The sequence below is a fragment of the Nicotiana tabacum genome, chromosome 22 (genome assembly GCF_000715075.1).
Source record: "Nicotiana tabacum cultivar K326 chromosome 22, ASM71507v2, whole genome shotgun sequence".
Taxonomy (NCBI): domain Eukaryota; kingdom Viridiplantae; phylum Streptophyta; class Magnoliopsida; order Solanales; family Solanaceae; genus Nicotiana; species Nicotiana tabacum.
The window spans coordinates 183,750,387-183,767,012 of record NC_134101.1 but is presented as its reverse complement, the minus strand read 5'-3'; the positions used below and the strand labels follow the sequence as shown (position 1 = coordinate 183,767,012).

The following is a 16,626-nucleotide window of genomic DNA, read 5'->3' as shown; positions in this document are numbered from 1 at the left end:
CAAGGTAACCGAGGGTCGGGTTTTTAAAGACCCCCGATGTATCAACAACTAAGCAACCCGCTTCATTATCCTTCCTATGGTCCAAGTTCTTCCAATAATGAAATGGGGAGTATTGAGAACATGTTCAAGAAAATGATGGAAAAGAATGGCGATTCGGATGCCCAACTTGCCTTACACAACATATAAATCCGCAACTTAGAAGTTCAAATGGGGCAAATCTCTCAAGCACTAAATACTCTTACTAAAGGGGCACTACCATGTGACACGGTGGTAAACCCAAAGGGTGATAAAAACACAGGGCATGTCATGACCATTACTACAAGAAGTGAAAAAGGTGGGAATGCACCTACCTCAAGCCAAAGGCAAAATGTGGATGAAGAGCAAGTGGTACAAGAAGAGGAGATCCCGAACAATGTAGAGAAATCTAATGATGAGTTTTGGATTGATATTGATGATAGTGTGGAAGAGACTCAAGAGGAGGTGAACCCGTCTAGGGATCACATTATTGACATACGAGAACCGGTAGTGCAAAGGGCTAAGGCACTATTGCCTAAGCCTCCACCTCCATACCCTCAAAGACTTGCCAAGCAAAATGGTAAAAATTAACCAATTCAAGAAGTTTATTCAAATGATGAAGATTCTCTCAATCAATGTGCCATTAGTTGAATCTTCGGAACAAAATGCCCGATTAAATAAAGTTCATTAAGGATATTGTGACAAAGAAGCGGTCTATGAATTTTGAAACTATCAAAGTCACTTATCAAGTGAGTGCAATTGTGAATTCAATGGCTCCTAAGTTGGAGGATTCCGGTGCTTTCACGATTCCTTGTACAATTGAAAGTGACGAGTTTGCTAAAGCTCTTTGTGATCTTGGGGCAGGTATTAATTTGATACCCTATTCGGTTGATTATCAAATGGTTTGATATCTCCGATAGTTCGTGGACTTCTCCGGTTCAATGTGTCCTGAAGTAGGGTGGCATGATGGTGGTAACTGATGACAAGAATGATTTTATTACTAAAAGAACGATGATCGGCTGGAGAGTGTGTATGGACTATTGAAAGATCAAAAGTCACAAGGAAGGATCATTTTACACTTCCCTTCCTAGATCAAATGCTTGATAGATTGGCCGGTCGTGCTTTCTATAGCTTTCTTGATGGGTATTCGGGCTACAACCAAATTCTTACTTCTCCGGAGGATCAATAGAAAATAACATTTACAGGTCCCTATGGTACTTTTGCTTTCAAGCAGATGTCATTTGGTTTATGCAATGCACCAGCGACTTTTCAAAGATTTATGATGGCTATTTTTACGGACATGGTGGAGGATTACCTTGAAATTTTCACGGATGACTTCTCGGTAGTTGGAGATTCTTTTGATGAGTCTTGCAAATTTGTATAAAGTGTTGGCAAGATGTGAAGAAACAATTTGGTGGTCAATTGGGAGAAATTTCATTTCATGGTCGAGGAAGGCATTGTCCTTGGCCACAACATCTCAAAGAATGTAATTGAAATTGAAAAGGCAAAGATTGAGGTTATTTTTAAACTTCCACCTCTAACTTTGGTGAAGGGTGTGCGGAATTTCTTTGGCCATGCGGGGTTTTACCAAAATTTTATCAAAGATTTCTCGAAGGTGATGAACCCGTTGTGCAAACTTCTCGAGAAAGATGCTAATTTTAACTTTAATGAGGATTGCATGAGAGCTTATAAATTGTTAAAGTTCAAGTTGACAAGTACTCCCAGCATCACCGCTCCAAATTGGAGTATCCATTTTGAACTCATGTGCGATGCTTGTGACGTAGCGATGAAGGATGTTCTGGGAAAACACATCAACAAGATTATTCATCCATTCTACTATGCTATGCTAGTAAGACCATGAATAGTGCCCTAGTAAACTCTACCGTTACGGAGAAAGAGCTCATTGCCATTGTGTTTGCAATTGAGAAGTTACGCCCGTACTTGATGGGTGAAAAAGTCATTGTCCAGATGGATCATGCGGCACTTCTTTATCTTATAAGCAAGAAAGATTCCAAAGCTTGGTTGATAAGATGGGTGCTTTTGTTGAAACAGTTTGATATTGACATCCAAGATAGAAAAGGAAGTGAAAACCAAGTGGCGAACCACTTGTCTCGTTTGGAGGAGGAGGGGAGGCCACATGATAGCCTCAAAATCAATGACTCCTTCCCCGATGAGCAACTCTTGGATATTTCAATGAAAGAGGTGCCATGGTTCGCGGATCTAGCAAATTTCCTTGTGTGTGGTATCATCTCGGATGAGTTCTATTTAAACCAAAGAAAGGAGCTCAAATGGGATTATTAAGATTATTATTTTGATGAACCATACCTTTCCAAATTTGTATAGACGGGGTGATTAGAAGATGTGTACTAGAAGAAGAGCAAGGTGAAATACATGGGTCTTGTCATTCTTCCTTGTACGGTGGTCATCATGGTGGAGCGAGAACGGCAACCAGAGTGCTTAGTTGTGGTTTCTATTGGCCCAATCTTTATAATGATGCAAGTGATTTAGTGAAAAGATGTGATGAATGTCAAAAGGCAGGTGAAATCTCAAAGAAAAATTAAATGCCCCTCACCACCATTTTGGAGATTGATATTTTCGATGTGTGAGGTATTGACTTCATGGGTCCTTTTGTGAGTTCTTGTGGAAACACCTATATCTTGGTCACAGTTGATTATGTGTCCAAATGGGTTATGGACGTTGCTCTACCCAACAATGAGGCGAGAAGTGTGGTGTCATTCTTGAAGAAGAATATTTTCACAAGGTTTGGTACTCCGCGAGCTATTATAAGCGATGGGGGTCACATTTTTGCAACAAGGCTTTCGACACCTTATTTAGCAAGTATGGTGTTACTCATAAAGTCACGACTCCCTATTATCCACAAGCTAGTGGTCAAGTGGAAGTCTCTAACCGGCAGATAAAGAGTATTTTGTCCAAAACAGTGAATGCAAATCGGACGGATTGGTCCAAGAAGCTTGATGATGCAGTATAGGCTTATCGGACGGCTTACAAAACACCTATCGGAATGTCTCCATACCGGTTGGTGTTTGGAAAAGCTTGTCATCTTCTGGTGGAACTTGAGCACAAAGCCATGTGGGTTCTAAAGAAGCTGAATCTTGATTGAGATGTAGACGATAACTTGAGGGTTGCACATTTGAATGAATTGGCTGAGTTTCGGTACCATGCTTATGAAAGTTCGACCCTATACAAAGAAAAGATGAAATATCTTCATGACAAATACATTTGGAACAAAGCGTTCAAGGTAGGTGATCTTGTGTTGTTTTTCAACTCACGGTTGAAGATGTTTCCTAGGAAGTTAAAGTCAAAATGGAGTTGCCCGTTTGAAGTTGTGGGTGTGACACCTTTCGGTGCATTGGACTTGCAGAACAAAAACAACGAGGTATTCTAAGTCAATGGTCGCCGAGTGAAGCACTATTTGGGACAAGTTGGAGATGGCCATGTTGTGGAGGCTATTCATTTCAATTGTTGGAATTCTGCGTCGTGTCGCAATGTTAAACCAGGCGCTTTCATGGGAGGTAACCCTTGTTTGTTTTTTCTCTTTATAGTTAGGTGTTATTTTTGTGCTAACTTGATTTGAAGTGTGCTGTAGGGATGAGTGTGCCTTATAGTAATTGTGGACATAAATCTGGTTAAGTGTTGAAAGAATTGCGGACCGCAGTTGCATTGTGCGAACCACACAATTATGGTTGCTAAAACAAAAGTGCTCTGCGGCCGCACAATTAACTTGTGACCTGCACAAGTGGAAGATGGAAAATGGAAACTCTCTAAAGTTGGTCTGTCAAAAAAATGGTCGATCTGCGGCCGCACTCAAAATTGTGCGATCCACACAACAAGTTGTGCGTCCGCACATTAAAATTATTTGGTCCGCACTTGACAGTCTGCGGCAACACTCATTTTGTGTAGTCCACACTGTCTTTTCTACAGTCTGATTCGTGCAACTATCATGCATCTGTGTGCACTATTTTTAGCTCTAACTGATTCTTATTGCTATGAATTACAAACAATGGTTAGATCATGTGGTCAAGGTGACGCTTCTAAAGGGAGAGGTGAATCCTCCCAAGGCCGAGGCCGAGGCCAAAGCAAAAGTAACCTACCACTAGACATACAAAGAGACATAAGCAAGAAATCAATCGCCAATAGAGTTCGTGAACCCCTCTAAGTCCGGTGAGTATCTCCCGTCTAGGGAAGCTTCTGAGGTTAACTCTATGCAAGCATCGTCTGACACCCAATCTCAACCCAAACAAGTCCCAGGTAAATTCCACTTGAGAGATGAATCCTCTTCCACTGCTAGTTCTTTTGATGGTTCGGAAGAGGGTAGCCAAGATTCTGAGCCCTCTTTCTCACATGCCCAGGGTACACCAATCAATATAGATGATGATGATGATGTTCCGGATGATGGTAGATGGGGCGACACTACAATGGGAGTTCTAGAGAGGACTAAGAAGAAGGAGTTATAGGAGGATCGATTTGTGAGCCTGACTGCCTTTACCAGATTCAGAGAGTGGTAGCCCTAGAGACCGCTCACACTTGAGAGATAGTTCTTACTGAAGGATTTGGACATTCACAACCCAAATGTCCTTAGACAATTTCGGGAGCGGAAGGGATGGAAATGGTTCACCCATAGTGTCATCGATCATAATGAGCACTTGGTTAAAGAATTTTATACCAATGTGCCTCACATAAGTAAGGGTACCGAGATAACAGAAGTGAGAAACCTAAAAGTCAGATTCGACTCATGTGCTGAGAACACTTATGTGGGCTTTGAAGAAGTTGAGGCGGATTAGTATTTGGAAAAAAGCTTGCTATGGGTGATGCAGCTTGCCCGTGGCAAACTGAGATTTTGGCTGCTTGAGGACCACCACCCCCGTGGCTCACAGCAGAGGTTCCTATATTTCGGGCCACCCTAAATTTTGAAGCCAAAGGGTGGTAGACCTTCGTATGCAGCCATATTGATCCGTACTTAAATGAGAACAATCTCCCACTTCCCCGAGCAGTCCCAGAGGCTTCGATTATGGCTGGGTACCCGATCAATGTGGGTGCCATAATGTTAACCAACATCACATTAGCTGTCCAGAAAGATGAGAGATCACACCCGTACCCAAACTTCCTCACAGAGTATTTCAATGATCAAAAGGTGGAGCCGAGGCAATATGATACAAAAGTAAAGGTCAAGAAGCCTTTCTCATGGTACCACCTATAAGGTGGTGACAACCTGAAGTTCAAGGGTAACGCAACTACCTTCGCTGGACAATTTGACGAGACAATGGTAGTAATTACTGATTTAGCTGCTGAGCCTTCCACACATGCCATACCTTCCACAACAGTCGGTCCTTCCACTGGGACAACAGCCATGCCACCACCTTCTTCTTCTGGACCATCAGCTTCATTATCAGTGCCAACCTCATCCACTTATCCATATACTACGCTGCGAGTCTCCCAGACATTGGCGAGTCTCAACAACTGGATGCAGGCAACTACTTCAAAGCTATCTGACATATCCAGTGCTGTTGCACCACAGTCTTCTACCCCAGCAGCACCACAAGTACCTCTGTTAGTGGAAGAAACATTGAAGAAGATTTTGGACAACCAGAAGATCATTTTGGAAACTTTGGTGGCACATGGGGAAGTCATTGAGGAGTTGGTAAAACAAGCAAATAAGATGCGGAAGTCTTAGGCATCGAAGAAGTTAGTGGAGAAGTTGAGAAAAGAGATTGCCAAGATAGCATCTGCAGGAGATCTACCACTTGACCTGCTTATGGAGCCAACAATCCCAGTAGCACAGGTAGCACCAGCAGTACCTGAGGCATCAGAGGCAGCAACCGACCAGTCTGAGGAGCCGGACGCTACTGCCTATACCGCTGAGGAGATGCTCTAGATGCTCAACAACCCTGTTGTCCCTTAGCCAGGTGATGATGAAATACAGTTAGAGGACACCGAGGGTGCTGTGGATGCCATGCAGACTGAGACCACATAGGGAGTTCTTTTAACTCTCTACCCTTCCTTGTACTTATTTTTGTTAAGCATTGGGGACAATGCTTATTTTTATTCGGGAGGTGGTCTATTTTAATTGATTTGACATTGATATTGGCCTATAATAACTCTTCTACTATTTTTCTTTTATCTTTGTTTTCTTTTTGGTTATGTATATATTCCTCCCTTTCATTTGATGTATATATTCAGTTCCCTTATGTATATATTCATTTCCTTTCGATTTGTATATTCATTTTTTTAGCAAATATACCACTAGGTAGGCTATCTAGTGGCTAATATATAAATAAAATCTCAAATTGGGTTCAAAGCTTACAAGATGTCCCAAAATAAAATACAAGTTATAGGAAATTACTAGCTACTAGAAAGATAAAAAAGCAAAGGTCTAATGAACTAGCTATTACAACATAATAAGCTTAATGCTTCCTACTCCTGTCAGTGTATGTGAATCCAATTGCTAGTGGTAAATACCAAGTAGTACCTATCAAGCTCTCACCTGGAGCCAGGGCATACAGTCCATAGGCTAGAATGAATTTCAAACATCTACACCACAAAATTGAAGCAAACAAAGTCTTCCAATCTTCAATGTTGCTCCCAAATGATCCCTTCCTTATGGTTTTCCATTTCAACTCAAGGCAGAGATAGATTATCTGCTCAATCATCAAACTTACCATGCATACTACATTATCATCTCACACACTAGTACCACTAAAAAATGACAATAAAATACACAAACTAGCAGAAAGAATATCAGATGAAATAATAAGTTGAGACATAAATTCATTATGAAGTGTCCAAGGAGCAGATGCAGCTTCATGTATGTATAATGGAACACCTTTTGATACAATTGAATCTCAGTTTTGATCCTTTAGCTTATTCTGCAAAGTTGGAGTGCACAATGCATTGAACAATAGGATCGTGTATATGGTTGTGCACAGCATAGACCTACGGTTCATCAGTGTTTTCCATGTGCATTTTTGAAATCAACCACCACCTGCCTTGTGTTAATTAGTCCATATAATATTAGAATGTCCCCAGATTGAGCATGACAACATGCTAATACCAATGAGCAACACCCTGATGTTGTACAGTATAGAACACCAAACAACACAAATGCATGCAAATCCAGTCAAGACCTAGTTGTGAGCACGTGATTTTTGCCTTACGAAAACTACTCCAAAATAAATCAAAAAATAAAATAAATTTCTTTTACTGTGTAATTCTTGAATTTGCGTGGTGTTAAATATTTGTGTTATGTCCGTAAATGTTTACTTTGTCATAATAAAATGAAAATTAAAATAAAATACATGTTGCATGCATATAGGATTTAATTATGTATTTGAAAGATAATTTAAATAAAATCACCAAAATATGCATTTCGTTCTATTTTTTATATTCCACTGTGTGATTAATGTTTTATCTGTATGTTGAATAGTTGTTATGAAGTGATTAATATTTTTGTGTAAGGTTAAAAATTATTTTATAATTTTTGTTAGGATTTTTTAATGACCCACAGCCCAATCCAACATCCCCCTGTCCGGTCCAATCCGAACAAGCCTAAACGACGCCGCATGAGATACCTCAAATCTGAGCCGTTGATTCATTGCAATCAAACGGTCCAGTTCAGCTTTTGCATAAATGAAACGACGACGTTTAAGGGCAACTAGATCTGAACCGTTCATCCATCTTGATCCCACGGTCTTAAAAACTCACCCAAACCCGATCCATTTCAACCCCGGGTTGACCCCTTTCCCCAACTTAAATCAAACGATGTCGTTTGGATAAGTGGATTGATCTCAACCGTGCATCTTAATTGATCCAACGGATGAGATCAATCCACCCCACCCCTATATAAGGCTCAAGCCCCTACCCCGGCCCCTAACTGAACACCCCCTCCTCTCACTGTTCATCATCGTCCCCAAACCCCACCCCTAACCCTAGCCGCCCTAGAATCCCACCGCCTGAAACCCGGCGGCATCAACGCCGCCGGTCACCAAAATAACACCCTAGAACCCCCTGAACATCCTCTACACAAATCTGACCTTAGTTTCCTTCGAATCAGACCCCAACTCTTCGAATACTAAATCGAAGGTGGGTCTGAAAACTCAAACCTTTCCAATGGCTTCCAAAATAACACCATAGTACCCCCTAGCATGCCTCGTTATGGATCTGAAGTTTGTTTGGCTCGAATCATTTCCGAGCTTCTCGAATCTTCTTTTGAAGATTCGGACCAAACAAGAACAAACTCAGATTCCTCCCAAATTAACACCAAATGACCTTTAGGCTTCCCTCACCCTTGTGCCATCTTTGGTTTCCCTCGAATCCACCCAGAAGTGTTCGGATTTAAAAGCCAAGGTCTGAAACCCTAAATTTTCCAGCCTTGGCATCTTTTTCACTTCAGACGAAAGATTGAGGTTTAATCGACCTTAGTCAAAGTATTTTCAGTAGAAAATACTTCGACTAAGGTCTGTTTGATTTCAAACAAAATCCAAATCCAAGTTGAGTTGAGTCCGGTTGAATTTGAAGGTTCAGAGGTAATTTTCTGTTTCTTGTGTGTATTCTACGTATACTCTATGTTCGTTTCATTAGTTTGTCTAAATTTTCATAATTTTCTAGTCAATTTTGTTATACTGTCCCCTACCCGTCTACTTGATTCTAAATGTGAATTGTTTCTGTTGATTGTGATTATGTACAATGTGTGTAATCGACTCGATTAAGTTCATCGATTAGTTGTATTGTGAATCTTGCTTCTGAAAATGTTGTCTGTAATACCCTGTTTATCTATTTGGAGTTGATTATTATTATTGAAATTAATCAATTAGTTCTTCCCAATTAATTGATTCTTGTTTAGTGAATCCAAATGAATGCTGTGTATATGTTGATTTCTGAATCAGTGAGTTTCAGGGCATTGTCAGTATATTGACAATGCTCCTATGTTTGTTTGATTTTTGTTCAAATTTAAAGTTCAGTTTGAATTATTATGCTGAACTCAGTGTAATATTGTTGTAATGTTAAGTTTGAATTCAAGTTTACAAAAGTTGGTCAAATACAATTGTGTTAGGAGGTTAATAGGATTGGTTATAGCTGTAAATCAGAAGGATAATTAAGTTTATACAGATTATAGAATCTGTTTTGCAGTAGGTTCTGATTTTTCAGTAATAACATTAGGATTTCAGGGGGTACTATTGGGATTGAAATAATGTGATAGTGTGCTGATAATGGAGTGTTAATGGCTATTAGTTAATGATACTAAAGGGGAACAAGGGATAATGGGCTGCTGAAAATCAGGAAAAGATCACTTAATGGGATTTAAAGTAGTAAAAACAGATTTTAATGGGATTTTTTGATTTTAAAAGAAGAAGGGGGTCCGGGCAGCACTTAAAAAGAGGGGGGCAGACCTGTATAAGATAGAAGGGATTGGGACTGATTTAAGGACCAGATTTAAGACAGAAAAACACACTGATAGAGAGAGGGGCATAAACTAGATTTTAACACACACAGAGAGACATATACACAGAGGGGAACAAAGAGAAAAAATCTGGACAGAAATTAAGAGAGGAAAAACACACAGAAGCAGAAACAGAAATCTGAAAAGAAAGAAGAAAAAATAAAAAAGAAACAGAAAATAGAACACTCATATACACATAGAGTCTGAAACAGAGAATATAGAAGAAGGAAAGAAAATCAGAAACATATCTTTCCTTGAATCTATCCGGGTCTGCTTGTTGATATTGCTGGGTTTAAAAATCTGAATTCTTTTTAAGAAGTCTTGCTACTGTGCATCTGGGTTCCTCGGGTCCTGTTTGTTGCTCAAATCTACTGAATTATTTGGCATTTTCTGCTGATTTTGTTACTGCTGCAACTGCTGAAACTTACTTCTCCTACCTTCATTTCCAGGTACTTATCTTTTAGATTCTATGTTGGAAAAGATTCAGCATGACAAATCAATGAAGCTTGAATTGCAATTCTGTTTTCCATTTGTCCAAGTTCATTAGTCTAAATTTCATTTTTTTAGTTAACTAGTAGTAAATTAAATTTGATAGCTATGAGTTAATTGTCTTATTTTGAAATTCATATAAAGCTTTGTAATAATGTTAGCCATTCCGAAATCTCATTAGTTTAGTCATATTTGAACTGTCAAGGTAGGAAACATGGCGTAAAGTTGGCCATTATTTAAATTTTATGGTGTTGTTAGATAAGTAAAGAATAATGTAGAAATATCAAGAAACTACATTACTAAGATGGTATTGGTGGTATTTTTTAAATAGACGCGCGTATAACCATTGGCGAAAGGTGATACAATATAGTTTGTTACGATGTTTACATCATATAGTCAGGTTGCATGTAAGGCAATATTATTGAATCGATTTGCATAATAATTCCCTTTCTTATCAACTTGATGCTTATCTACCATCGTAAATAAATTAATCAAAATAATTTCGCCCATTAGATTAAAATGAGTATATGAAAAATAAGATGAGATGTACAAAAACAAATTGCAACACTTTATATCAAATGGTAATTAGAAATAGAATTTGCACTAAATAATAATAATAAAAATTCTTCAAAAAGTATTTATTCCCTTCATAAATCATTTTTGTTAGTTTCATATGCAATTCATTCTTTGACATCATATGTATGTTGTATTTGCTAAAAATCATATTTTATTCTTTTCTTCGAATTTGAATAGTGTGGATGAACATAATTAATACTCGAAAATTATAGTCAACGGGCAATACTTAATAAATTGTGAATTCTTTTAAGAATTTAAAGGCATCCCCTAAAATATGAATTTTACAGGAATTTCATATAAAAAATGTGTAGATATATTAAACAATTTTGTGGAAAATCCATAATATTATTACAAAAATTTTACGCAATTAGGGATGCGTTCGTGTACCCTGATTATATTTTTAAAAGCAAATTCGGATTATACGTACGCGCAATTTCAAGCGAATATTTAAGAAAAGGATATTTTCCAAGGATGTTAAAATAATTTCATATAACCCGAGGTGTGCAGTTCATTATCTAAATAAAAAGGGTGAAGATGTTCCTGATTTTATTTTTAATTTTCGAATATATATTTTTTTATAAAAACTATAACATGGACAATTTTATTGTGTACACGTACGCGTGGCACAATCCCCGGTAATTATAAAAAATATATAATACGAATATACGTGCGCGTAATTCGTCCATATAATTGTAAACAATAAGTAAAAAGCGGTAGTAAAATCATGCAATAAAAACGTATTTAGTAAAATCAAGATAATTAAGCCAATAATAAAAACAGTTAAGCGACCGTGCTAGAACCACGGAATTCGGAAATGCCTAACACCTTCTTCCGGATTAACAGAATTCCTTTCTCTGGATTTCTGGTTCGCAGAATAATAAACAGAGTCATATTCTCCTCGATTCAGGGATTAAAATTGGTGACTTGGGACGCCTTAAAATTCCCAGGTGGCGACTCTGAAACAAACAAACAAATCCCGTTTCGACTATCCTTTAATTGGAGAAAACTCCCCAAGCGCCCCGCGGGCGCGGTAAAAAGGAGGTGCGACACTAGTACTTGCAATGTGCAAAGAAATACTTTGTAAGCTTATAGAAATTCCTGCCAGAACCTTTGATGTAGTAACCATTCTGAACATTGCTAAACCATCCCCAGATTAAGCATGAGAACATGCTAATAATACTGGGAAGTGATTTAACAATATACAGAAACACAGAGGGACATGTTCAGATAGTTCATTAACATTTGGACATAACAGAAGTAGGTAAAGCTACACCATCCACAAACCTGCTTATCACATAATTCCTGTTCACTATCAAAACACCTCCAAAATGAGCACGTGACCATGCTAATACCACTAGAAAATACCTTGCTAGCATATAGTCTAATACCAACCTAATGAAGCAAGCAGGTAAGTGCAGAAGCAAGCAATGTGAAGCCATTATTCTGGGGCTCTTTTCTTTGCTATCTTTACCCTAAGGTTAGGAGTTTGAGATTTGTCTAGATTAATCAACCTCCTCCCTGCACTAGGCAGTTTAGAAAATGAATAAAACTTAGATGCACCTGGAAAAAAAATAATGTTAGCCATAAAGTCTGTCACGGAGTTGCCCTCTCGAAACACATGTTGAAATATCACATTGAAGTTGTTCCCTAGCTCCTTAATTCTCTTCACCTCTTGAGCAATTGACCATGGAGGATCCCATTACCCTCCAATCACCTTCTTTATCGCCAATGAGTTTGTCTCTAAAATGAGAGGATGCAGATCATTCTCAAAATAATATTCCAATCCTTGCATAATTGCCTTTGCTTTAGCTACTACATTTGTTGTCTCTCCCAGGTCCGCTGCCCTTGTATACACCAAATCTCCCTCATCATTCCTCACACAAAAGCATAGTGAACTAGGACCAAGATTGTCCTTTGATGCCCCATTAGTATTGCACTTGTACCAACCATGATATGGAAGTTTCCATATTACTCTTCTTGTAATCAGAATAGGCTTGTAACTTTCAAAAAATTGGATCATATCTGGCCATAGTAATGGGATATTAGATAGCCAAGCATATCTCACTCTTTCCAATTGATGCAATGTCCTATTTACTTCATGAATCACCCTATTTATGGACAGTGAACCTCCATGTTTGCCTACATTTGGACAATATTGTACATTCCACCAATGTCTTATGACTTGTTTCAATTGAATCAAAGGAACTGTAATTCCAGCTGCCCCCATAAATAGGTTCTAGACCTTAGAGGCAGTAGGACTTGTGATAAATATATGCTCAATGGATTCCTCTTGGGGCTGCTGACAACACCAACACCTAGACATCACCATTTGCCCTTGCCTCCTCCACATATCATCAGTGACTATTTTTTGCCTCTACAATCTCCACAAGAAGAAAGATATCTTGAATGGCACACCTTTAATCCACATTAACTTGTACTCTTGATTTGTATCAGCTCTATGCCTTAGCATTTGCCAAGCACTACTAACACTAAACTTGCCTGACGGGGATTGGCATCCAATATTGTCCGTCCCAGTAGTCCTCACTGCCCTCATATTGCACACTGGACCTAATATGATTAGTAATTTCCTCAGTGAAGCTTTGATCAAACAACTGATCATTCCATGCTTCTTCTTGCCTCAATTGTGCTGCTTCTTGAAGGTCCTCATTGATAGGAAAATCTTCAGGTAATACATGATATAGTGCTCCCAGTCCTGTCCAATTTTCATGCCATACGTTAGTTGTCCCACTCTTCATCTCCCACAGAATATCATGTTCAACCTCCTCCCTAGCATTCAGTATTTGCTTCCAAACCTTTGACCCCTTTCTAAATTGAACAACCGTGGGTAACTCCTTCATGCAGTACTTGTTCCACATAAAATTGGACCACAAAGACTTTGTAGTCCTGAATCTCCACCATAGCTTAGCAAACAATGCCCTTGAGACATCTTTGAGGGACCTAAAACCTAGCCACCCTCCTCTTTAGGGAGACAAAGATTCTTCCAAGATGACCAATGATTACTCCTACCTTCTTCCTTTGTACTTTAAAAGAATCTATCAAAGAGCTTATGAAGATGTTCCAGAATGTTTTTAGGTGGATCAAGTACTGATAGCATATGTACTGGCATGCGAAACACTAGAAATGAGTGTTGCTTTTCCACCAAAAGAGAGTAACTTGACTTTGCATGAACACATTTTAGCCTCCACTTTCTTGATGAGATCTTCATAGTACTATTTTCTCTTTCTAGTGTAGAAAATAGAACAACCAAGGTAAGTGAATGGAAACTTACCTCTTGGAAATCCAGTACTATCCCCTACTGCCTGAAATAGACCATGTGCCACCTTAGAGTATATATAATAGGAGCTCTTGGGTTTGCTGATCATTTGGCCGGATATCTTCTCATATTTCCCCAACACTACCGTAATTTTTCTCAATGATAGACAATGAGCAGAAGCAAAGATTATGGTGTCATCATCATAAGCCAAATGGTTCAGATGTTCAGACCACTTAGGCATCCCAAATCCAATAAAGGATTTATCTTCAAAGAGCTTATTCAATAATCTAGATAGTAGCTCAGCTGACAATATGAACAAGGCTGGAGATAAAGGATCCCCTTTCTTCACACCCCTTGTAAACTTGAAGAACCCTGAAGATTGCCCATTCACCAACACTAAATACCAATTATTTGACACCCAATTCCACACCATGTTGATGAAGTGCTATGAGAATCCAATCTTGTTGAGTACATGTAGCAAATATTTCCATGACACTCTATCATAAGCCTTTTCCATATCTAGTTTAATTACCACATTTGCTGGCTTGCCTCTCAATCTCATATCAGTCACAATCTCTTGAGTCAGTAAGATGTTTTCAAATATACTCCTCCCCTTTACAAATCCAGATTTATTTGGAGAGATTAAGTAAGGCAAGAATTTTTTCAATCTGTTATGTAACACCCTAGACAAGACCTTATTGATGAAGTTACTCAATCTAATTGGTCTTAAGTTAGAAAAAGTCTCCACTCTTGTCTTCTTTGGCAGCAAAACTAGATTAGTGTGAGTGATATATTTAGGCAATTCAACTCCTCCAAAGAAGTGTAGCACCATGTTGTACATGTCCACTCCAATCACCTCCCAGGACCACTAGCACTCTCCCCACTAAGCTCAAAAATAGATGCCATAACTTCCTCAATTGATGGAAATATACTCAACTCCAGATTCTGCTCCAATGTAACCATGGAAGGTACATTGTCTAGCAATGAAAAATCAGTAGAGTCACCTTCATTAGTAACTGCCTTTCATAGAAATCCACTGCAGCATTAGCCAATTGATCTTGATCTTCAATCCACATCCCACTGCCAGTTTGTATCCTCTTCAATTGAAAATTCTTTCTCTTGCCATTGACATGGTTGTGGAAGAAGCTTGTGTTCCTATATCCCTCAACAAACCAAACCATCCCAGCTTTTTGCTTTCAATATTGCTCATCAACACTCAAATATTTCTTCAATTCTGATTGAGCTTTTTGAAGAACAATCATATTCTCAATTGTAGGCTCCTCTTCAGACAACATCTCCTTCACCCTATGAATGTCTTCCAAGATAGAAAATTGCTTGAAGATGTCACCAAATGTTGCTCTACTCCATTTTGAAAGAGCTGCCTTCACCTTCTTGAGCTTCTGCTTGAACATAAAAAATGGATCTCCTATGAAATCTTCTTCCCAATTCTGCCTTACCACATCTATGAATGTTTCATGCTTTGTCCAAAAATTCAAAAATCTAAATGGCTTTACAACATTGGCAATCTTCTCCCCACATGTCATGAGTAAAGGTACATAATCCGATCCAGTCCTAATAAGATGCTCCACTTCAATGGTTGGCAACATATTTTGAAATGGCAGGTTCACCAAGATCCTTTCCAACCTCTTGAAATATACACTTTGCATTAGGTATCCCATTCCACCATGTAAAGGGACTCCCTTTGTACCCTTGATCAAACAAACCACAAGAGTTGATACAAAAGGCAAAGTCCTCACACTCAGAAGGATGTACTGGAAGTCCTCCTATCTTCTCATCTTCATGTAGCAATACATTAAAATCCCCTCCTACCAACCATGGCAACTCCATATCACTTGCTAAATAATACAAATGATCCCACAATTGCAGCCTCTCTACTGTTGAGCATTTTGCATAAACAAATGTCATTATTATGTGCTACCTCAATTCATTATGTAATACTTTCACAGTCACTTATTGCTCAGAATACTCCACTAGTTCCCATTCCACCATGGCATCAAAGAACAACCATATTTGTCCATTAATATTTGATTAGGCAGTCTTCATGTTCAACCTCCTTCTATATCTATTAATGGATCTTTTCTTTAGAAAAAGTTCCATCAATTCAATTACAAAGAAATTGTGCTCCCTATGCAGTTGATCACTCTAGGAAAGCCCTGTTGTATTTCTACAGATCTTATGTTCAAAATAAGCATCTTGATCATCATCATTTAGATTGAGATGCTGTCCTCCTGGGCATTATTCTTGAAGGTGGTAGTGGCTCTTTATTCTGATTTTTTTTAGTCTTCTTTCCTACCTTTGCATTAGCTGTAAGTGATAAATCAGCTTCCCTTGCCACTTGTTTGAAATTGCCTGCAATTAATTCATCATCTCCTTCTTCCTACATATGATTCTGCCTCAATATATCTTCTTTTATTGGTGCTACATTGTGTGTAACTAGATTATGTAAGTATTGCAAAGGGGTCTTCAATGGAACACTAAGTTGCAGTTGCACTATCTGTTCAGGGACAGATTCACAAGCCATTGGAACTGCTTCTACTTCCCCAACTGATCTTGGTATAATTGCTTGCTCAAATTGTTCCTTAGTGTATTCATTCAGCTCTTCGTTCACCTTATTCTGCTCCATAGAAGACACAACAACCTGTATCTTTTTGAATTGCAATTCATAAACATTGCCCAACCCAAGAAGTACTGTATCCGTCTAACCAGAAAATACTGTTCCATTAGGATCACTGCCCTTCCCATTGCCTTTTTTTGGTCAGACCCCACTGTATCATGCCTGACCTTCATATGAGCATCC

General features: G+C 38.7%; 1 protein-coding gene across 1 annotated transcript; it reads right to left on the bottom strand.

The window, feature by feature from the left end:
* Positions 1-13,023: 13,023 nt before the first annotated feature.
* Positions 13,024-14,989, bottom strand: LOC107806947 (uncharacterized). The gene is made up of 6 exons (XM_075243297.1): positions 14,813-14,989; positions 14,665-14,753; positions 14,341-14,476; positions 13,824-14,253; positions 13,500-13,587; positions 13,024-13,438 (listed from the first exon to the last, which is right to left on the bottom strand). The coding sequence occupies exons 1-6, from the start codon at positions 14,987-14,989 to the stop codon at positions 13,024-13,026; spliced, it is 1,335 nt and encodes a 444-aa protein (XP_075099398.1).
* Positions 14,990-16,626: the final 1,637 nt, after the last annotated feature.

Coding starts and splice junctions, on each gene's coding strand:
- LOC107806947 (XM_075243297.1), bottom strand. CDS start 14,989: ATGGTTTGGTTTGTTGAGGGATATAGGAACACAAGCTTCTTCCACAAC. Junction 14,754..14,812: donor AAAGGCAGTTACTAATGAAG/GTGACTCTACTG, acceptor ACATTGGAGCAG/AATCTGGAGTTGAGTATATT. Junction 13,588..13,823: donor TAGTACTGGATTTCCAAGAG/GTAAGTTTCCAT, acceptor GCTCTTTGATAG/ATTCTTTTAAAGTACAAAGG.